Source organism: Mauremys mutica, chromosome 1, assembly GCF_020497125.1.
Source record: "Mauremys mutica isolate MM-2020 ecotype Southern chromosome 1, ASM2049712v1, whole genome shotgun sequence".
NCBI lineage: Eukaryota > Metazoa > Chordata > Testudines > Geoemydidae > Mauremys > Mauremys mutica.
In genome coordinates, this window is record NC_059072.1 from 44563737 (window position 1) to 44586753 (window position 23017).

At 40.4% G+C, this 23017-nt stretch overlaps 1 protein-coding gene across 3 annotated transcripts in view; it reads left to right on the forward strand.

The window, feature by feature from the left end:
- FAM3C (FAM3 metabolism regulating signaling molecule C) overlaps nt 1-23017 on the forward strand; it is a 75938-nt gene that overhangs the window by 26394 nt on the left and 26527 nt on the right. For all 3 annotated transcript variants that reach the window (XM_045031519.1, XM_045031510.1, XM_045031501.1), the window contains exons 4-9: nt 295-324; nt 1956-2079; nt 16603-16661; nt 17908-17958; nt 18650-18734; nt 21961-22087. In XM_045031519.1, the coding sequence (XP_044887454.1) occupies nt 295-324; nt 1956-2079; nt 16603-16661; nt 17908-17958; nt 18650-18734; nt 21961-22087 (476 nt within the window). The remainder of the gene's footprint in view (nt 1-294; nt 325-1955; nt 2080-16602; nt 16662-17907; nt 17959-18649; nt 18735-21960; nt 22088-23017) is intronic.

Genomic DNA, 23017 nt, shown 5'->3' on the forward strand with positions numbered 1-23017 from the left:
CAACATATCTATTATCAGATCTCCTGTATCTAAAATTGGCCAACCAAAACTTGAAGCACAGACTGTTAAAGACTGCATTTCAAAATTTGTCCCCTTAATTTATGTGTCTTACTGTAAATGTTTGTGCTTTATATTTGAATATGATGGTGGGAGGTATTAAATGGAGTATCATAAACAATCAAACTTATTTTTATAGATATGCAAAAGACTAAATGAATGGGATTATAAACATTTTACTACCAATGAAATATCATTGTAACCAAAGCTTTTTAAAAACTTTCTTCTGTGTTTTAGCTAGATCAGCATTGGAGATAGCTGCACACCGTAAGTATTTCACATGCCACAGTTACTGCAGTTTATATTTACTTTTGTCTGTATATACAATATTGCTGTGACTCTTAAATACTGACTCTCACTTTGATGTAGAAATTGCCACCTGCACATAAAAATGCAATGAGAATAGCTTCAGAAGTAGAAGATTGTTTCACATCTAACCAGAGAATTGCATTTGTTAGATCAGCATATGTCAGAATAGATATTTTAATAGTTTGTGATATTGTACCTAATTAATTTTACTGTTGCATGTACAGTATTTAAGTTACAGTTCCATGTGTGTATCGATCAGTATGATCTTTGTGCTCTTTTGGTCAAGTACAAGATAGGGTATGTGGGAAATAAATTTTTACTTTTATTCCAGGATGGAGACAAATTACACTAACTGGCATTATTTATTTATTAATCGAAGTAAAAATAAATTTCTTATGAAGGATATATGATGCGGCTCTTGAGTGTTAATACATTTTGAAGAGGGTTTCCGACAGCCCTTAAAAAGATGATCAAACCGTTCCCTGAAAATCTTCTGTCCCAGCTTTTAAGTAGAGCCCTGCACGGATACAAATTTATATCCGCAGATGCAGATATCTGCGGATATAAATTGATATCTATGGAACTGCAGGACTCTCCCAGGAACCACAGCTGCAAAAGGAGCAGAATGTGGGGCTGCTCCTCCCAGAAACCAGCGGCCCGTGTTGGCAGCTCCTCTGGCGCAGCTGTACCACCCCCAGCTCTGTCCTCTCGCACGGCTGTACAGACCCCAGACAGGAGACACAGTCATGCAAACAGCTGTGTGGAAGGGACAGGGGCAGGGCTCGGGGTGGTACTGCTGCACAGGAGAAGCTGCCGTCGCAGGATGCTGGCTCCTGGGAGCGGCGGCCCCACATTCTGCTCCTTTCGCAGCTACAGGTTCCTGGAGAGCCCTGCAGTTCTGCAGATAACGATTTATATCTACTTTTAAGCACTTTTTTCAAGATGTCTTTGTTACAACTTTTCTCCTTGCTTAAATAATGTATTTGTTCATGTGTTACAGGACTGAAATCTGGTAGATGTAAGTTCTGTTTCTGCCTCTGCTGCAAAATTCTGATGTGACTTCAGGCAAGTCATTTAGGGAATGATCCAAAGCCCACAGAAGTTAATGGAGAGATTCCTGTTTACTTTAGTGGGTTTTGGATCAGGTCCATAATTTTTCTGTATCTGTTTCTCCATTTATAAAAAGGAGATACGCACCTACTTCGCAAGTGAGATTAAACAAATGCTTGTGAAGTGCTTTCTCCCAGAATTGATATACAGACTGAGTTATGCACTGTTGTCACCATGTTGGCCCCAGGATATTAGAGAAACAAGGTTGGTGAGGTAATATCCTTTATTGGACCAACTTCTGTTGGTGAGACAGACAAGCTTTTGAGCTTACAAAGTGCTTCTTCAGCTCTAAGCTCTGTGTAAGCTCATAAGCTTGTCTGTCTCACCAACAGAAGTTGGTCCAATAAAGGATGTTACCTCATCCACCTTGTGTCTCTATATAGACTGAGATAATTTGTGACTTGCCTCCACCTTTTCCTTAGATTTGACTAATATTTATTTACTTTCATATCTAAATCATATTTATTTCCTTTCTAAAGCTACAAAACCACCCAGATACAAATGTGGGATTTCAAAAGCTTGTCCTGAAAAGCACTTTGCCTTCAAAATGGCAAGTGGAGCAGCCAACGTAGTTGGACCAAAAATTTGTGTAGAAGATAATGTGTAAGTATTTGCTTATTTGTCAGATTATCTGTATGTACCTTTTTAAAATCTATTTTGGATAATTGCTCGGTCAGAATCTCTTGAATACAGACTAAATGTATTGATTGTTTTGCTGAAGTAAATAGAACATCTTGTGGTTTACTCTTAGTTTAATATGAAAACAAATATCTGAACTGGTACAAACGTACCTTTTTCATGTACTTTTGACACTCACTAGCTGTATGTGGGATTGTACTGGGGAATTGTTATACTTTTTAAAAAATACTTCTTTAAACTCCATCAGGCCAATGACAGATAAAATATATTTTTAGTCTTTCTTTAAAAGAGCCCTGCCAAGGTAAAAAGATATTTTAATAATAAAAAGGTAATTAAACTTTGCTGATATCTTAGGTTATTAAACCTAAACATTTTAAAAATCTAATTCACTTTTCATATTTACAATAAATTCACTTAGCCTAATATTATTAATCAAACTAATGAGTTTCACTTTTGTTTAAATTTCTAGTAACTTTCACTTTTTATATCCACTAGTACCTTGCTACAAAGGTTGGGTTGCATGCACTGCAGGGGAATGTTTGAAAAATTGTATTCTTTGAAGTTATTAAATTGAAGAATAAAAACATACTAGTAGTTTTTTAATGCAGCCCTTTTAAAAAATACAAAATCTATTTTATGCCTGGGCTATTTGTATTCCTTAAATATTAAGCTAATTGGATTACTTCATTAGTGTGCTAATTTTGTTCCAGACAGTCTCACTTCTTACATCATGATTGCCCTTGATTTTACCCAATAGAGTACATGTGACTTTATAGGTTACAGTTTACCAGCTCAGTTTCTGAATAAGTTACATTGCAAAAGGATTTCTAGTATTGCTACAACTACCTAAGAACTTTGTTTACTCCAGTCACAATCAGCATTCATGTGAAGGTTGGCTTTAAAATAGTACAGTTTAGTTGTAGGTTTCTCCCAGCGCACACTCTTCTGGTGCTGCATAATTCCAATATGTCTTATATCAGCCTAGGCAGAGTTGTTCCAAAGTAACTGGCAGTTTTTCAGTGAACATCATAACAATTTATAATGCTGCAGATGACAATTTAACTACAAGGTAATTTTAAGTAGAGGACAGGATTTTCATCAGAGTGTACTGTGTCTAAAGAGACTTTGTAAAATTAGAAGCATTTGAGCCAAAGGATTGTCTTTGTCTTCAAGACTGTACCCTGTCATGATCACTTAACTCTAGTAACACAGATCCACCGAGGCTGGAATATACCAAGCTAACATGCTGAAGAATAGACAGATAGTTAACATGCTTAACTATGGACTGATGTTCCGTCCGCCCTTCCTTGCACAGCCAGTACTATACCCACCAATGACTCAGCAAGTTGGTTAGACTGCTTAAGATCCAGTTTGGCTAGATTGTTCACTGCCCTGCCAAACTGGACTTTAAACAAACTATCAAACTTGGTTAAGTGGCTGGCCAGCCACATTCATTATAGTCCAGTGATGTAATTTTCCTTAGAACTTACTCAGCAAACAGGTACTTATGAAATAAGTCAGTTCCAGAACATGAAACTAATTATGGTTGGTATAGCTGGATTCTTTAGGAGTTGCCCCTTCTTTTCTAGCTAGGCAGCGGCTATAATACTTTGCCTCAACCCTCTTGAAATCCTTCAGTGAGCAGAAGTGTTATCTTCAGTTTCTTGACCAAACTTTAACTTAGATAGTTATATTCTGTCAGCCTGAAAGTCTCCTTTAAAATTCCTTGTGCAGTTGAGGAAATTATTCTTTAATTCCTTCCTAAAACCCTGTTATCTAATGCTGGTGAGTGAATACTGCATTCTGCCTCAGAGGTACCCTAATTTCCTGGGGGTGAGTGGTCCCAATATTGTTTTTATAGAGTCATATAAAAAGTAGTTTCTAAAGTGCTTGGGATCCATCAAGATGAGAATCGAGATGGTTTGAGTTGTCTTTATTATGTATTTTCAAGCTTAACACAAGGTTATGTTATGTTTGTAAAGAGGGAGTATAGTCTCATAGCACTGAACTGGGAAGGGCTACTGCAGGGGTAGGCAACCTATGGCACGCGTGCCGAAGGCGGCACACAAGCTGATTTTCAGTGGCACTCACACTGCTCAGGTCCTGGCCACCGGTCTGGAGGGCTCTGCATTTTAATTTAATTTTAAATGAAGCTTCTTAAACATTTGAAAAACCTTATTTACTTTACATACAAAAATAGTTTGTTTATATATTATAGACTTAGAAAGAGACGTTAAAAAACATTAAAATGTATTACTGGCACGCAACCTTCAATCAGAGTGAATAAATGAAGACTCGGCACACCACTTCTGAAAGTTTGCCGACTCTAGGGCTACTGGGTTGTATTTCCAATCTTGTCAGTGACTCAATTTGTGATCTTGAGCAATTCATCTAATCCCTCAGTCTACCAGTCTATACAGTGTGCGTAATAAAACTTCCCAACTTCTCAAGGTGTTTATGAAGCAAAATATTTGCAAAGATTTTTGGAAAACCAGAGATGAAATGCTATATATGTGCATCATATTAGTCGTCTGATTTTATTTATTTATTTTTAATCTCCTATAGTTAAATAAGGAGTGGTATGTGTGTTGATTTGTTTGGCAAAGCTTCTGCTGTAATAATTGTCAGATTTTCCTCTGGAACAGGTGATAAAAAGCAAGAGGCACTTCTTAGTAACAAATAGCGTAATGGTTCTGTTTGTATGATGTACTATTATCCTGCATCATCTGAATAGGATCTTCTGCATCAATTTACAGTACTTTTTGCCAAAAGTGTATTATCTCTGCTAACTTCCTATGAGGGTGCCTTTTAATATCTCTTGGTTTCATATACACAGTTAAGAATCTATATTTATAGAGGTCTTTATTTTTTAATGCAGTGCCTTTGACTTATATTTTAAAAGCTCACATAATATGTTGACTCAATATTTGGATTAGTATTCTAAAACCAGCAAGCTGCTGCCCTCTTCTGAGAAATTCAGTATTACATTTGTACATGCTTATCACTGCTGCTGCCACCTGGAGGGTGAGGAGAAAGATCTAGCCACTTTGCAAGAATTCACTTTAGATAATGCAGCTGTTTTATGGTTGCTTTAGATTGCCTTTCATTATCTGTGCTCAGGTGATTATTCAGATCTGTTTGTACAGTAACTCATCGCTTAACATTGTAGTTATGTTCCTGAAAAAAGCTACTTTAAATGAAACAATGTTAAGTGAATCCAATTTCCCTATAAGAATTAATGTAAATGTGGGGGCAGAGGGAGGTTAGATTAGGTTCCAGGAAATTTTTTTTCGCCAGACAGACTATAATTTTGTGTGTGTGTGTGTATACACATATACACAGTATAAATTTTAAACAAACAATTTAATACTGTACACAGTATTGAGGTGGGATATTTCCCAGGGAATGCTTTACTGCTAAATAATGAACTAGCACTCTACTGAGCCCTCAAGGGTTAACATGTTAATGTAGCCTCACGCACTACGAGACAGTAGGAATGGAGGGAGGAGACACAACATGGCAGAGAGGGACAGACACACACACTGTGTGGAGGGGGGGGGGAAGGGGAGAGACACACCGTGTGTGTGTGTGTGTGTGTGTGTGTGTGAGAGAGAGATGCACATTGCCCCTTGAAGTACGCTGACCACATTCTAAGTACACTGCCTTTTTGAGTAGATCAGCAAGTTGAGACAGCAGCTGCTGCCAGTAAGCTTCCTCCGTCCTGAGCCCTGTCCTGTCCCCCCTTGCTCTGTGGAGATAGGGTTCAGGAGCGGGGGGAAGGGACACCCTGATATTAGCACCCCTTTCTCCTGTGGGGCCCCCCCATCCCCTCTGCACAGCAAGCAGGAGGCTCCCAGTAGCAGCTCCAAGGCAGCGGGTAGGAGCAGTATATGGCAGTGGGGGTAGGGACAGCTGAACTACTTGGCAATTGATATCCTGCTAGGCAACTGCTGCACAAGGAACTTAGGGGAGCTGATGGGGGGCCTGCTGGTCTACCCTGGTTCCAAGCCCCCACCAGGTAGCTCCAACGGGCTGCTCTTCCTGAAAGCAGTGGACAAAGCAGGCGGCCGCCAAACATTATAAGGGAGCATTGCATAACTTTAAATGAGCATGTTGTCTAATTGATCAGCAACCTAACAAAGAAACAAGTTAACCGGGATGATAAGTGAGGAGTTACTGTACAGCAAACATCCAACAGCCAGCTAATAAAGCAAGTCAAATTGAATAGCACTGTTACAGAGGTAAATGAACATTCAACATAAATTAATGCATTTGCTTTACGTTGAGTTCCAAAATCTATTGACATTTCAGACTAAACTTCATTAGGAAATTTTCTTTTGGATGGTTGGCGATTTTGAGGGAAAATACAATTTTCCTGTAGAGCTGGTGCAGTTCAAGATCATGAAAGTATGAGGTGATATGGTTCCAAACCCTTGCATCTCATAATATCAGTACTGGATTGGTCTGAATGATTACTGCAGAATACTATCGTATCTCTTTTTACGTTTGATCCCTGAAGGCAGTTTTATTCTAGTAGAAAACAATTGTTGGTCTATGTTCCAGTAATACTGTACTGAAGTAGAATGTTTGTTTGTAAAATTCCCTAAATAGTTAATCCTCCTTTGTTGAAATTAGTCACTTGTTTTTATTCTGATCAGAGAACAGATTAGGTAATTACTGAAGGAAAGCAGAGACTATTTCTGAGTTGCTGTATTCTGGCAAGTGCTAGATACTTCAAGCAACCGCAAGAGGTACTGAATACTAATATGGGTGAACTTGAGAGCCTTGTATTAAATTAGAATATTGATATCATAGAAATTTGGTGGAATGAGGATAATCAATGGAATATGATCCTACCAGGGTACAAAATGGCACTTTATATGGGGGAAAAAAGCATAGAGTCCAATGAAGTAGAAATCTTAAATGAACCAAACTGTACCATACATTCTCTATGGATAGTAATTCCATGCTTGAATAATATATATAGTAGTAGGGATATACTACTGACCACCTGACCATGATGGTGATAGTGACTGTGAAAGGGAGGGAGATTAGAGAGGCTATAAAAATAAACTCAACAATGGGGATTTCTGCTATCCCCATATTGACTGGCTACATGTCACCTCAGGATGGGATGCAGAGAGAGTTTCTTGACACCTTAAATCACTGCTTCTTGGAGCAGCTGGTCCTGGAACCTACAAGAAGAGAGGAAATTCTTGATTTAGTCCTAAGTGGAGCACAAGATCTGATCCAAGAGGTGAATGTAGCTGAACCGCTTGGTAAAAGTGACCATACCATAATACAGTTTAACATCGGGTGGGAGGATACCAAAGCAGCCTACCAAGGGAGCATGTATTTTCAGAAAGGGGAAGTACACAAAAATGAGGAAGTTAGTTAAACAGAAATTAAAAAGTACAGTACCAAAAGTGAATTTCCTGCAAGCGGCATGGAAAGTTTTTAAAGACACCATAATATAGGTTCAATTTAAATGTATAACCCCAAATTAAAAAACATAGTAAGAGGACCAAAAAAAGTGCCATGGGGCAATGAGGATGACCTTGGCCTTGATCCACTTTCAGCTGTGGATGGTCACAGGATGACCTGTGAAATGATCGGTATCAGAGGGTAAGTATACAGGAGTGTCAACTGCCAGCTGATGTGAAAGGCAGTCAGGGAGCCGAGACTGAGGACTGCTCGATTTCCTGTTGTCCCTCATAGCGAACAGGATGCCCCAAGCCGTGAAAATGATTTGCAGAACACTGGGCTTCAGGGACTGCTCGTGTCATAGGGAAAAATTCCTGCTGAGATGGTCCACGAGATGATTCTGGACTCTGGGCAAGTGATTAGCTATTGAGAGATACTCGTTGATGCAGAATTGCCATAACCTGATTGACTCTTGGCAAAACACTCTGAAGTGTCCTCCCTCTTGCATCTTCATGTAATACATTGCAGTGGTGTTGTTGGTAAGTATGTGAACAACACTTGATGAGGTCTAGGGAAGCATGACAGGCATTATATATGGCCTGAACTTCCAGCACGTTGGTATGCAGTGAAGCTTCCTGCTCGGACCACAAACCTTGAACCTGTAACAACCCCAGATACTCTCCCCAACTTATCAGGGATTCATCAGTGACAACAGTCATGATCAGGAAGGGCCAGATGAAGGGAAGACCTTGACATATGTTCCCCTGAACCGTCCACCAGTGCAAGGAGTCAAGATCAATGGAGGGAGGCATGGACCAACCTATCCCAGGTGTGGAGGGTTGGATGGTAAACTGTCCTGGGCAATATTTGAAAAGGCTGAAGGCACAACCTTGGAAGCTAAACCAACTGCATGCATGTTGACATATGGCACAAGAGCCTCAGACACATCCAAACTATCATGGAAGGTTAGACTGCAGACTGAGACAAAGGCAACAAACTATCTGGAAACGGTCAGCGGGCAAAAATGCTCTCAAAGTTGTAGAGCCTATTAGGGCCACCAGTGAATTCAATTTTGAGTGTGGACCAACGTTAACTTTCCAGTGTTTAGGGTGAGAGCCAGATGGTTGAGTAAGCGCAGTGTAATGCATACATAAGGAAGGATGACTTCTTTGACTCTGCCTCTTGGTAGCCAGTCATCCAGGTACGGGAAGACATGGATTACCTTCTTTGTGAGTTACACTATCACTATGACCCTACATCTGGTAATAATCTGCGGACAGAAGACAGACCAAAAGGCAGGACCGTGTACTGAAAATGACAATTCTCCATGACAAATCAGAGAAATCATCTGTGGCTCAGGAAAATTGCCACGCGGAAATAAGTGTCTTGAAGGTCCAGAACAGCAAACCAATTGTTCTCAGAGAACACAGGGAAGATAGATGACCATTCGGAACCTTGTGTGCCTGTTATATTTGTTAAGATTGCAGAGGTTGAGCATAGGTTTTACCCCTCCTTTGGATTTGGAAACCAGAAAATACTGGTAGTAAAAACCGTGATCCTGTTATTCCGGAGGAACCTCTTCCACTGCTCCCAAAGCCAGAAGAGACTGGACCTGCTCGAGGAGTAGTATCTCATAAAAGGGGTTCCTAAAAACCTAGAGAGTGGGAAGGAGGTGTGCAGAGGAACTGGATAGCATAGCCCAGTCTGACAGTGCTTAGGACCCAACTGTTGGTAGTAATCAAATCCCAAACACTGAGAAAATGAGTGAGGCTATCCCCAATTGGGGAGGACTGGTAGAAGTCATGACTGGATTACTGTTCTGGACCAATGAGTCAAAATGGGCACGTGATAGCTGGTTGGGGAGGGGTGTGTGGACTGGCCTAATCCTGGACCCTGGATGCTTCCGCATATGGGACCTGAGCCCCTTTCTGGGGTAGTCCTGCTTTCTCATGGGCGGGAAAGTCTGCCCAAAGGGATGTTGCAGGCAGTACAGTTGCTCCTGCTGTTGTCTGCTATAATAGCGCCTCTGATTTGCTGGTGCAGCCCCTGCACAAGGAATATAGGGTAGCCCTAGAATCCTTGAAGGAGTGCAGAGTTTCATCCATTTTGTCTTTAAAAAAAGCAGCCCATCATCGAGGGTAAGACCTCTATGTCCTGCTGCATATCTGGAGCAATTCCAGAACTCTGCAGCCAGGATGACCTTCTCATGGTTACCATGAAGGCCGTTACATTTGCTGAAGCGTCTGCGCCATCTAGTGTGGACTATAGCGCTGTCTTGGCCACAAAGTAGCCTTCCATGATAAACACCTAAAACGTCCCTGGAGGTTTTAGGCAGCTGGTCTGCAAATTTATACATGGCTGACTAATTTACAAAATCATACTTGGACAGCAGTGCCTCCTAGTTGTCAATCTGCATTTGCAGGGAAGAGGAGATACAGATTTATCTACTCAGTGAGTCCATCTTTTTCGAGTCCTTGTGCTTAGGGGTAGACTTAAAACTGTCTTGCTGAGCCCTTGTTGTTAACTGTGGTTACAACCAGGGAATTAGTGGCTGGGTGGGAGTAAAACCCTCAAGTTTTACTCCCTGCACCACTAAAAAGTAGTGTTTCTCCAATTGCTTTGTAGTAGGTGGCACTGAAGCCAGCATGCGCCAAACAACCTTTGCATGCTCCTGAAGCATGTCTTTGATGGGGAGAGCCACCCTTCCTGGGCCAGATGGCTGCAGAATATCCAGTAACTTGTGGGTATTTTCCTGCAGGAACTCTGTCTGAATGCCCAGAGAAGCACCCACATATTGCAAAAGGTCTGGTAGGCCTTGAAGTCCTCAAGTACTGGAGGGGAGGAAGAACTGGGCATTGCTGAATCATCCAGGGATGAGGAGGAGGCAGTTAACTCTGCAAGGGCTGGAGCCTGCTCCTGAAGTGGTGGACCTGGATTGAACAACTCCAATTAACCCTCACCTGGCAGAGCCTCCAGTAGTTGAGCTTGCAATGCGTCGATGGCCCCAGCCACCAACCTGCCTAATTATCTCACCTGGGAGTGAGCTGAGACTTCCATGACTGAGGAATGTTCCACTGATTCCATGGGGACCACTGGGCATAGGGGTAGGGCAGTAGTGGCGAGGAGACATCAGGCCATGACCCCTCTCTCTACGGCGAGATCATTGCCGATCCTGTACACATGTTGCTCCATAAACAGCCTCCAATTGGGTGATGGAGATCAGAAGGAGGATCCTGACCTGGACACCGAAGCGTCTTGGGATTATGGGAATAAGGATAGAGTCAACCCTGAGGGTGCAGTTTGATGAATCTGTTGCCCAAAACAAAGGAGGAACCAGTGCTGCTGGTGGAAATGGTACTGCCGGCACCAAGTGCACCTCCATTGTTTCCAGTGCTGAATACGATGTCGATTCTCAAATCAGCGGAGGTGGAGGGCAGAGAATGTTGCCACGGCAGCATGCCAAAGAGCTTCCGGTGCTGAGGAGGTCCCTTGTGCTGAGCCCAGTGCTGGCATTGCTTCTACAGTCAGCAGCACGGGGAATGCTGGGATGCAGTGCCCACGGACCCAAGGGTTCAACAGCCTATCCAGACAGCAGGGCTGTAAATGTCGTAGCTTGGCCTACATTCTGGACCAAGGGAGAGCTCAGGACAGAAAGGCAGAGGAGGTCTATTGCTGCCTGATATGCTGCTAGTGTGAAAACAGCCGGTGCCATCACAACTCTTGCCAATACTGGATTCAACGGACGTCCCAGCGCCAGAGCTGGAGTCGATGGTATGGGGTCTCTCATCTCCCTACCTGGTAGCAGGGAGCAATTGGAAGGGCCTGCTTCATGCTGCGTGCCAGCAGTAATGCTGTGCCAATCTATACTTTCTGGAGGAGGAGGAAGACTCTCCATGAGGCTGCAGTGGTCTTGACTGGTATTATGAAACCTTTTCCTTGGTGCACTAGACAGAGAATGACTTTGGAGAGGTGCCAGCTCCAAAGTGTGAAACAGCCCTCTCTGAACCTGAGGGTGACCTCCGATCCCACAGAGACCTCAGTGCCATTGCAGGCCAAATGGCCTGTTTGAGAAGCTGCTGCTGTAAGTGAATATCCCTTGCCATCTTATTGTGTTTTGTGAACTACACCTCTACCCCAATATAACACGAATTTGGATATAATGTGGTAAAGCAGTGCTCCGGGGGGCAGGGCTGCGCACTCTAGTGGATCAAAGCAAGTTTGATATAACACGGTTTCACCTAGAATGCGGTAAGATTTTTTTGGCTCCCGAGGACAGTGTTCTATCAAGGTAGAGGTGTATTTGCAAATAAACACGGCTCCTTGACACAGGCTTCACCTAAGCAAAGCAACACCTAGTGTGGGGGTGGTTGTTGGGGATTGTTCGCTCATGCAACAGAAAATGTTTGAATCCTGGTGAGAGTATCATCAGGGAAAAACTAACTAAGCATAACTAACTCACACTAGGGTACTAACTACAATATATACAACTAGAATAAGTCACTAAAAGAGAGATGAATTGTGAGGTTAAAAACCACACAAGAGCTCTGACTGTGGTCACAGGCAGTAAGAAGGAACTGAGGGGAGTCATGATGGTGCCACCTCATCTAGCCAGGGAAGGGACTATGGCCACGAGGTGAAAGCACCATCCTTCTGCGGTTACTGGTAGGCAAGATTCTCTGGCTCTGGTGTGCTGGGCACATCCATGTGGAATACATGGCTCCATCTGCTTGAAGAAGAATTGAACTTGGGAAATCCGGTGTATTTCCCTTACAGTACAGAGTGCTGTAACTTCAGTCTTTGTGGTTTTATGGACAACTGATCTCTCAAACGTTGCATTCTCTTGATAGGTACCCATTTTTGAAGAAATCTATAGCCAAATTAAAGGGAAATTCTTCTAACTTTTTTTGTGTTGAATAAAAACATGGTAAATTAAACATTCACAAAACTTTGACTACACAGAGAATTTAGTATGACCCAAAGAATGTACTTAGAACTTTACTGCCCTTTTCATTCACATTTGTACAGGTATTTTCATTTGCCATATGTTTCAATTGCATTAATGGAAAAATATGGAAGCCCGCCAGTCACCAAAATACCTCTGGTATCCCCTGAGATAGTTAACCAGAGCCTAACTTTGTAGCCTAGCAGAAAATTGCTTGTCTTATATTTTAAAGGTTATTGAGTTTAAATCCTGTTGTGGGTCAGGGCCGCCCGGGGGGGGCAAGAGGGGCAATTTGCCCCGGGCCCCTGTGGGACCCCACGAGAGTTTTTCGGGGCCCCTGGAGCGGGGTCCTTCACTCGCTCTGGGGGGCCCGGAAAACTTTTGTGGGGCGGGGCCGGGCCCAGGAGCTTCTTCCGCTCCCGGTCTTTGCCGGCGGGGGGTCCTTCCGCTCCGGGGCGGAAGGACCCCCTGCCGGCGAATTACTGCCGAAGCGGGACCCGCCGCCAAAGTTCAGCTCGGTCTTCGGCGGTAATTTGGCGGCGGGGGGCCCTTCCGTTCCGGGACCCGCCGCCGAAGTGCCCTGAAGACCCGCGGTGGGGGCCCCCCGCCGCCAAATTGCCGCCGAAGACCGGGCTGCACTTCGGCGGCGGGTCCTGCTTCGGCAGTAATTCGGCAGTGGGGGGGGGGGCCCGCGGCGGGTCCCGGAACGGAAGAGCCCCCCCGCCGCCGAAGACCCCAGGCGCCCGGAATCCTCTGGGCGGCCCTGTTGTGGGTTGTATTTTTACTCAAAATTCTTGGCAGACAGGGAACTATAACTCAGGGAACTAGTAGAGGAATATGGAACCTTTAATCTCTAATTACTGGTTCAGATACAGTCACAGTGACAAAGTTACTATCAACTGATTGCTGTTCCGTGCCCAATCTGAAATGAGCTGGTGTCTACCAGAACTGGCACTAAGTAATGCCTTTATTTGCAGTCTCAGCAGAGGTGGATTGCATCATAGATTGAAGGACTTTAATAGATGGTATTTTGACATCAGTGTGGGGGAACAATAGTGGGCCATTGTGTTGCAGCTCAAGTTGCTGCTGTTGTGTCGGCATGGATACTGCCCTTCAGAAGCAAATTCTCCAATGGGGTTTGTGAAATTGGACTGAAAATAACTGACCAGAGAAGTAAACTGATTAAAATTTAAAGCATATCAGAAAAACATGCTCCTTAAGAAGTGAGCACAAACTGAGATCCCAATTCAGGACAGCACTCTATTCAGGCTAGCATGTAAGCACATCCTAAAGTCTCACTGTGAAGTCAGTGGGACTTGAGCAGATGCCTAAATTTAGACACATGCTTAAGTGCTTTCTGGCATCAGAGCCTAAGAGTAGCTATGGCACCTTATTTCTGCAGCCTTCTCGAACCCCATCTCATGGTCATCTAATTTGTTTTCACCCACTTTTGTGTTTCTTTTTAACTTGTTAGCTGTTTATTACAGGGACCTTATTTGTATGTTCTTTGGACTGTCCAACATATCTTTGGGTGCAGTGAAATAACTTTTTATCATAGATTGCTGCCATTGTATACTCTGCCATTGCAGTGTAACTGCACTCTGAGTGCTGAAACTTTTTACACATCTCATTTATTTTTTTATTGTGCTTTTTTAACCTTTTTTGCATTTCTTTCATGTGACCAATGAAAACAGGACTAGTTGCTTTCACTTTCTCATATCCTAGTTAATTGGAATTGGAAACATTTCCATTGGTTGTATATTTATAAAAAAGCATAACATTTGGGCCAAATTCTATAGTATTACTGGAAGAATATAGAGTCCTTATATTGATCAAAATTGTGTTTAAATCTTTATCTGAACAGAGACTATATCCTAGTTACTAGGACCTAGTACATAAGTGCCTGCCTTTTACTTCAAATGTATTGAGATGAAATCTTGTTAAAGTTGTATGTTTTATTAAAACTTCCATAAACATTTTGTATCCTTAGGGTCAATTCTTACCACTTCTTAAAACAAATAAACTTGCCAAAAATGTACTTAATGTTTTCTTAAATTATCAAGAAATAAAATTAACAGTCCAGCCATATAAACATGGTTAGTCTATCAAAAATAGCCATAATAGAAGAAGTCAGCTGACCAAGTTAAACAGGGAACAATTAAGGATGACTCCATTCCCTAGCCTCAATTCAGAGCTTCCATAAAAGCATAATCATAGATTCCCAGGCCAGAAAGGACTATTACGATCATCTAGTCTGAATTCTTGTAAAGCATAGGTCCTAGAACTTCCCCAGAACAATTCCCAGAGCATATCTTTTTGAAAAACATCCAATCTTGATTTAAAAATGGTCAGTGATGGAGAATCCACCAAGATCATTGGTAAATTGTTATAATTATTAATTACTCATTGTTAAAAATGTATGCCTTATTTCCAGTCTGAATTTGTCTAGCTTCAATTTCCAGCAATTTAATTGTTACACCTTTCTCCGCTAAACTGAAGTGTCCATTATTAAATACTTGTTTCCCCATGTGGGTACTTAGAGACTGTAATCAAATCACCCCTTCCCATTTCTTTAAGCTAAATAGATTGAGCCCTTTAAGTCTATCACTATAATGCATGTTTTATAATCCTTTAATCATTCTTATGACTCTTCTCTGAACCCTCTCCTATTTATCAACATCCTTCTTGACTTGTGAGCACTAGAACTGGACAAAGTATTCCAGCAGCAGTTGCACCATTGCCAAATGCAAAAGTAAAATAGCATCTCCATTCCTGTTCAAATTCCCCTGTTTATGCATCTGAAGATCTCATTAGCTCTTTTGGCCACAGTGTCACACTTGGGAGTTTGTGTTCAGCTGATTACCCAATTACCACCACCTCCAAATCTTTTTCAGAGTCACTGTTTCCCAGGGTAGAGTCCCCCATCCTGTAAAGTATGGCCTAGATTCTTTGTGTTAAAACAGCTTGCTTCCAGTTTACCAAGTTGTTTGTTTGTTACATCTAGCTGTGTTAAAACAGCTTGCTTCCAGTTTACCAAGTGATCTAGATCACTCTGAATCTCATCATTTTTTTTTTACCACTCCCCTAATTTTTGGACATCTGCAGACTTTATCAGCGATTACTTTTTCTTCCAGGTTATTGATAAAAATGTTAATTAGTGTAGGGCCAAGAACCAGCCCATACAGGACCCCATGGAAAACAGATTTCAAAATGTAACTGTAAATGGGGAATCATCACCATGTGGCTCTATCAGCCACTTTTGAATCAATTTAATGTGTCTCATCTTAATTTTATATTCTAGTTTTGTAATCAAAGTATTATGTGGTACCAAGTGAAAAGTCTAAGTATATTATATCCACACCAAGTTAGTTTGACAGGACCTGTTTTCCATCAACCTGTATTGATTTGCATTAATTACATTACCCTCCTATACTTCATTAATGGAGTCCCATATCTGCCCGAGGTCATTAGCCTGCTGGGGTCAATGTCAGGCTGACGGGCCTATAATTACCTGGGACATCCCATTTAACCCTTTTAAAAATTGGCACAACATTAGCTTTCTTCCAGCCTTCTGGAACTTTCCCAGTGCTCCAAGACTATTTGAAAGTAAACGTTAATGTCCAGCAAGCTCCTCAACCAGCTCTTCTAAAATTTTTCTATGCAAGTTATGTGGACCTGCTCATTTAAAAAATGTATGACTAATGTAGTGTCTGTTTAACAACCTGCAGAGACGTGAGTGGAATGGAAAGTGTGTTGTCACAATATAATGAGACTACATCATCTGTTTTTCCCCTCCAAATACAGAATTTAAATATTTATTGAACACTTCTGCCTCTTGTGTTGTTGATCATTCTGTCATTTCCATCTACTAATGGACCAACATCGTTGTCAGGATTCTTTTTGTTTCTGATATATTTTAAAAAACTCCTTATTATCCTTAACTCTGATCATAAGTTTCTTCTTGTGTCCCTTGATTTTCCTTATCAGTTTTCTATAGTTCCTAACTTCTGATTTATATTCATTACCACCAACTTTTCAGTATTGCCTTTTTAAAAATATGAAATGCTTGTATCAGAAGTTTGTCATAATTCTGATGTAAACATTTTTTTATTTTGTTTCAGTTTAATGAGTGGTGTAAAGAATAATGTTGGCAGAGGAATAAATATAGCTTTGATAAATGGTAAGTCATATTTTAAATGTACAAAGTATTTTCATTTAAAGACCATTTTTCAAATAGTCCTTAAGGCATTTAGGGAGGGCGGGAGAAAGACCGCCAGGAGACAGAGAGAGAGAAGAAAAAGTGAGGGAGGGGAGTCATAGGAAGCAAACCCTCAGATTTATATTGAAAGTAATGTTGCAAAAAATCTCTTAATTATAGTTTAGTTTAGAAATGCAGTGTGGAAAACTTCAAATTTTAGTTCAATGTTCTCTAAAAATTTTACTGTAAAATGGGTTCACAGGCTCCATGTTTATTTTATCTCAATGATTATCAGCTAATATATGTTCTATTTACATGTAAAATGGAAAAAAACTGCCATGCTTCCAAAGTCAAGTAGTGCTCTTTATTTGTTAATGTGACACCACCAGTAGTAAAGATTCCGTGAGCCAAATTCTTCTTGCACTTGTTTGCAGTGGAGCTTAGTTAAAAGTTCCATTGATAATGCCAGAATAGAATCAGTCATTCTTTCATAACTAAGTTTCATGCCATGATTCCACAGCCACAAATCTTTCCACCAAATGTTACTTATTACAAGATTGTTCTATCCAGCTAATGTGCTTATGCCTCAATCTTAAACTGTCTCCATCTGACCAGAGACCAAAATATGGCACTTAAGTAGGGAGCAGCTGAAATGCCCTGCTATCTTCTACAATGCAGTTATGATGTAGATTTTTGTATTTTCAATGCATATCAAAAACTGACTGTGGGACAGCATAAAATAAACTCAGATCAAAATGAACAGGTTGTAGTATTAATTTTCGTATCTAATTCATTGAAATCCTCTGTGTGTTTAATTTAAATGAAGCTGCCATGGAATTTCCAGTCAGCTGCAAAAAGTGCCCTGTTTTCCACACACTCATTGCTATTAGGGATAAAAAGTAGTGAAAGCTAATTTTTTTTTATTAAATACAGGAAGCAGGTCTGAGTACGAATGTGCCATTTTTTTTACTGTTCTTAAAATTGAAAAAAACACTCATCTTTCTACTGCTGCATGAGTAGCTCTGTCACTAAGATGGCAGTGCTCTTCTTTGTCTGTCTTGTGCATAGTAGTACAGTAACAGGCAGTTAAGGTGCTGTTTTCATGGAAGAGAACATACCAGCTGAGAATTAGCATGGTATTTTTTTGCAGGCTCTCAAATCTATAATGTTGAATATATTCTTAAAAGAACTTTGGATAGAGAGAGATAATGTAAGCTTTTTTTTCTAGGCAAAACAGGAGAAGCATTGGACACCAAGTTCTTCGACATGTGGGGAGGAGGTAAGTGTTTGTGAATTGTTTCTTGTATAAAAATAATGTTGAATGGCAAAAATAAATTGCTTTTGATTACATTTTAAATGTTCAAATTGAGTAGTTATGTAGTTATTTCATATACACTACTATAGTCGTGAGGGTAGGAGAGATAAATAGAATAGAAGCACAAATATCTTCTATCTGTACACATGCACATAAAGGCATTTGCCCTCTTGACTAATGATCCCCCTAACGGCAATTCTAACAGCAGACTCAAGAAGCCATCGTATGCCAAAATGGCATGTAAACTCTACTAGTAAGAGTTATTGTAGTGCTAATAAATCGGTTTCCTAAATGACTAACACACAGCTCTTGGGTTATATAATTTTGGCTTTTTTTCCCACTAGACTAATTTGGTAGTTAGCACTTTCCCAATTTGAGCTACCATAGCTTCAGTTTATTGCCACCATTTTGAATTTAAATGGAAACAAACCCCAGTTTCACCTATTATGTGTAATAAAATACCTGCAGCTATAAAATTAAGGTACAGTTTCTCTGATGCTCTAGTCATCTTTTCCCCCACTTAATTTTCATGTGTAAACTGTGTATAAGGAATATCTCAATGTTGAATTAGCACTGCAGAAGGAATAGTGTCTTGTCTAGATTTGGTATGGTAATTGTATTATGCGGTAATTTTGTGTATTCTGTCTCTGTTCAGATGTAGCACCATTTATTGACTTCCTAAAGTCCATTCAAGATGGAACTGTAGTGTTAATGGGAACCTATGATGATGGTGCAACCAAGTATGTATTGACCCAATATAGTAAATGTGGCATATCCTGCATTTTTAAATACTTAACATATATGTATGTGTACTGAAAAAAACCTAAACTGTTCCTAAAACATGTTTGAAGAAGTTTTGCTTCTGGGAAAATATCATTGACGCTATCCTTTATGGGAAAGTTTCTTAATTTTTATGATCTTGTAACCTGAAGAGTGAATACTCCAGGCTGTGCAGAAATAAAGCATACAGTAGAGCTACAGACATCTTGGAAATGGAGGTTGTTCGTAACTCTGAAATGTTCATAACTCTGAACAAAACTTTAGGGTTGTTCTTTCAAAAGTTTACAACGGAACATTGACTTCATAGAGCTTTGAACCATGACTGTGCAGAAGAAAAATGCGACTTTCCCTTTATTTTTTAGTAGTTTACATTTAACACAGTACTGTGCTGTGTGTGTGTGTGTGTCTCCCTACTGCTGCCTGATTGTGTACCTCTGGTTCCAAATGAGGTATGTGGTTTACTGGTCCGTTCATAACTCTAGTGTTCGTAACTCTGAGGTTCTACTGTATTTAGTATGCAACATGTGTAGCAGTTATGATTATAAAGCCTTTTAGGTTAGAAGGAGCAATGAATTGGGTATCAAATGGGCTTTTTGCAATGAAGGTGTCCCATGCACAACTTTGACAGTGGTTTGAGTATTGGCCTGCTAAACCCAGGGTTGTGAGTTCAGTCCTTTAGGGGCCCATTTCCTGCCCCTAAAGGGAAAAACTCTGTCGGGATTGGTCCTGCTTTGAGCAGGGGGTTGGACTAGATGACCTCCTGAGGTCCCTTCCAACCCTGAGATTCTAAATAACTACATATGTAATGTATCAGGGGGTAGCCGTGTTAGTCTATATCCACAAAAACAACAAGGAGTCCAGTGGCACCTTATAGACTAACAGATTTATTTGTGCATAAGCTTTCATGGGTTAAAAAACCTCACTTCTTCAAATGCAGATATGTAATGTCTGTCTGTTTGCCATTACCATATCAATAGATTGTGCAAGTTCATTTTTTTTTTTGTTCTAAAGTTAATGAGTTCTTTGATTTCATATTAGGTCCATGGTTTGAGCATACATTGCAGGTGCAGTTGTTTCAGTTTTGCATACATGAATATACATCTATCTCAGGTTTCATCTAATCGTTCTCAAGATCAGGCCCTAAATGTTGTTTAAACCAACACAAGCAAATAAGTCAAGAGTTAAGGTTGTCATCATGACTATTAGTTGATTCCCTTTTGCTTAAGTATTGTAATTGCCAGTGTATGTGACTGAGGTGGTGGCATTTGCACTATATCAGTAAGCTACAATAGGTTATGCTTTAGTAAACTGTTGGTCTACACAAGGAGATGATGTGAAGCAAACAGTCAAACCACCAGAGTGTTCACCAACAGCAAACTAATGCAGACTCTGATGTGTTTTATTGCTATTAGGTTAGAGGTTATCTATTATTTCCATTTTTAATGCTAAATAGCCATTACAAATAATTTTATGCAACCTATACTTCAACTATGAAAAATAATTCCTTGTGGAAGAAGAGTATGAGAACAAACAAAAAAGTTGTGAGCAACTTTTTCCTAATTAGGAAATAAATCAAGTATTCAAAACATTTTTTGTAAATATTTTTCAAGTTCTGTTAACCCATCCCTCTCCAGCCCAGCTGTTCTTTCAGTAGCAGATCATGGCACAATAGCCACTTTCTATGGTAAAACCTAGATTTATAATATTGAACTGTTCCCAAATTAGGTTGTACAATAGAGTGGATTAAAAGTGGCTGCCTATTCCAAACTACTAGTGCTAGGGAAAGAAGGCAGTTAAAAATTATCACTTTTCTCCTCCTAACCTCCTTCTGCTTCTCCCCCACTCCTGAAGGTGTGTCTTCCACCATCCCCTCCCCTTTTGACTAGCTGCCTGTTACACGTTTTTCCCTTCATGATATTTAATAATATGGATGCAGAGATTTCTTTTGTTTTGTTTCAGTAATCATATCCCAGCTGTGTACTTGCGAGAGCTGGTATCTAAGTGTGACAACAGCCCAAAAAAAAAAAAAAGGCAGCAGCTCAACAGGTCAATAGGAATGTGGGTTTGGGCGGTCCATGTCAATACCCAGACTCTAATGTTCACTAGTAACTTCATATGAATAACAAAAACCTCATCAGTATTGCATCCCGGTAATAGTAAATGCAAACATTTTCAACAAAATCTGTGCCTTATCTGTAGAGCTGCATTAGTGGGATGTAACCATCTAAATATTCTGTACAATCACAGGACAGTAGCCCATAAATTAACTCAGTTTGGTGTGCCCAAAGCTCTGGCTTAATGTGATGTATTTTGAATTCATACCATATGATTGTACCACATTAGTTAGTAGTAATCAAAAGTTTTGTGGAGTGCTCAGAAATTGAAAATGAGCTAAATTACTGGCCAAAATATAGTAGCTGGCAGGAGAAAAAAGGGTTGCCTCATAAAGAAAATTTGAAATAAAATGTATCTTGTTACATCATCATTTTATCTTCCCTGCTATAACTGGTTTGTTTAGATCTAGAGCCATAATTGTGGCAAAGGGCAGCATCATTAATTTTAAATTGGGACCTGAGCAATCATACGTTTCATCTTTCACGTAGTTGTGATCAGACTAAATGGCCTGCTTTATGATATCCAAACATTCAAAAATATAAAATCAAAACCTAGAGAAAAGCATACACAAGATAAATAATTCATCTGGTTGATTTGTAATCTACAGTCTATCAGGCCTATCTTGGAAAGGCTGATTGATATGAGTGATACTATTCCAAAAATTGTTCTCTATAGATATGGGCTGAGCAGGTGGTGATCAGATCCTGATCCAGATTTCACGTGTGCTTAATTTTGAGCATGAGTAGTCCCACTGAACTCAGTGGAAGTACTAACATTCTTTAAGTTAAGCTTGTGCATAGATCCTTGCAGCACTGGAGGCCTTGGTTTTTGCAAGTTTGGATCCGCCTGCTGGACATGTGAGATTTTGGCATGAAATGGTAGAAATCTCATTCGATCAACGGGCCTCATAAAGAGAGGCATTCCCAATTCTAATTGTAACACTAGCCCAAAAACCAACTAACTGGAAATTGTATTGTGTGAATTAGAAGCTGAATTGTGAATTGAGCAATAAAGGATCTAGCTACATAAATTCTATTTTTCACATTTAACACACTTTGCATTTTGTTCAAGGCTTAATGAGGAGGCACGGAAACTGATTGCTGAACTGGGAAGCACGTCTATTACGAACCTTGGTTTTAGAGACAACTGGGTCTTTTGTGGTGGAAAAGGAATTAAGACTAAAAGTCCATTTGAACAGGTTTGTTGCTAATATTACTTTTCAGAGTGTGATAAGTCAATTTGTACTAAGCGAGGCTCAGCCTATTATATGAACATCAATCGTTGTCTTAAACCTATCAGAGTAAATAGTTAGTATTTAAGTTCCACAAATAATTCTTTGAATATTTAACTTCTTTTAAATATACAAAAGGATTCTGTGATATGCACCTTAGAAAAATGATACATAGTTCTACATTAAAACTGATAAACTCATGTTACAGAGTTTTAGTTATTCTTACTTTAAAAAAAAACCAGGTAGCTATAATATGGTCATATAGGTCAGTTCAAAAATGGGTGTTTGAAATTCAAAATTTAGGCACCTAAGTAAGTAGCCTAATTTTCAAAAATGCCAATCACCCAACAGACCCCAATTATTTCAAGTTGCTTTTGAAAATAGAACACTTATTTCAGTGGCTACATATAGTCTAAGGCAGGGGTTCTCACAACAAATTTTTTGGTAGCCTCAGAGTGTGGCCACCAACTCTTGCTGGTGGCTGCGCTGACAATTTTTCCTAAAATACTAAATTATCTTTAGGAAAAACAAAATAAATATGCACGTATACATGTCCAAATCGTAATTTATTTATAGGGTTTTTTCAGACTCCAGTAATAAAAATAATTTACATTTGTCTCTATTCTTTACTGGACCTAAACAGACTAGAAACACCAGCTGCCTGCACTTCCAGAGTTTGTCTCTCCAGAGGGGAGCAGGGCCCAGCCGCTGCTGGAGGCCCTGGGAGAGGGGCCACTGCTTAGTGCCCACCTTCCCCTCTCCCTCCCTCTCCCTGCAATCACAGCCCAGGAGGCTGTGGCCACAAGAAAAGACCATGGTGGTCGCATTTGAGAAACTCCGACTTAAGGAGCCTACTTAGCACCCAATTTTCCAGATTCATGGCTATTAGCAGATATT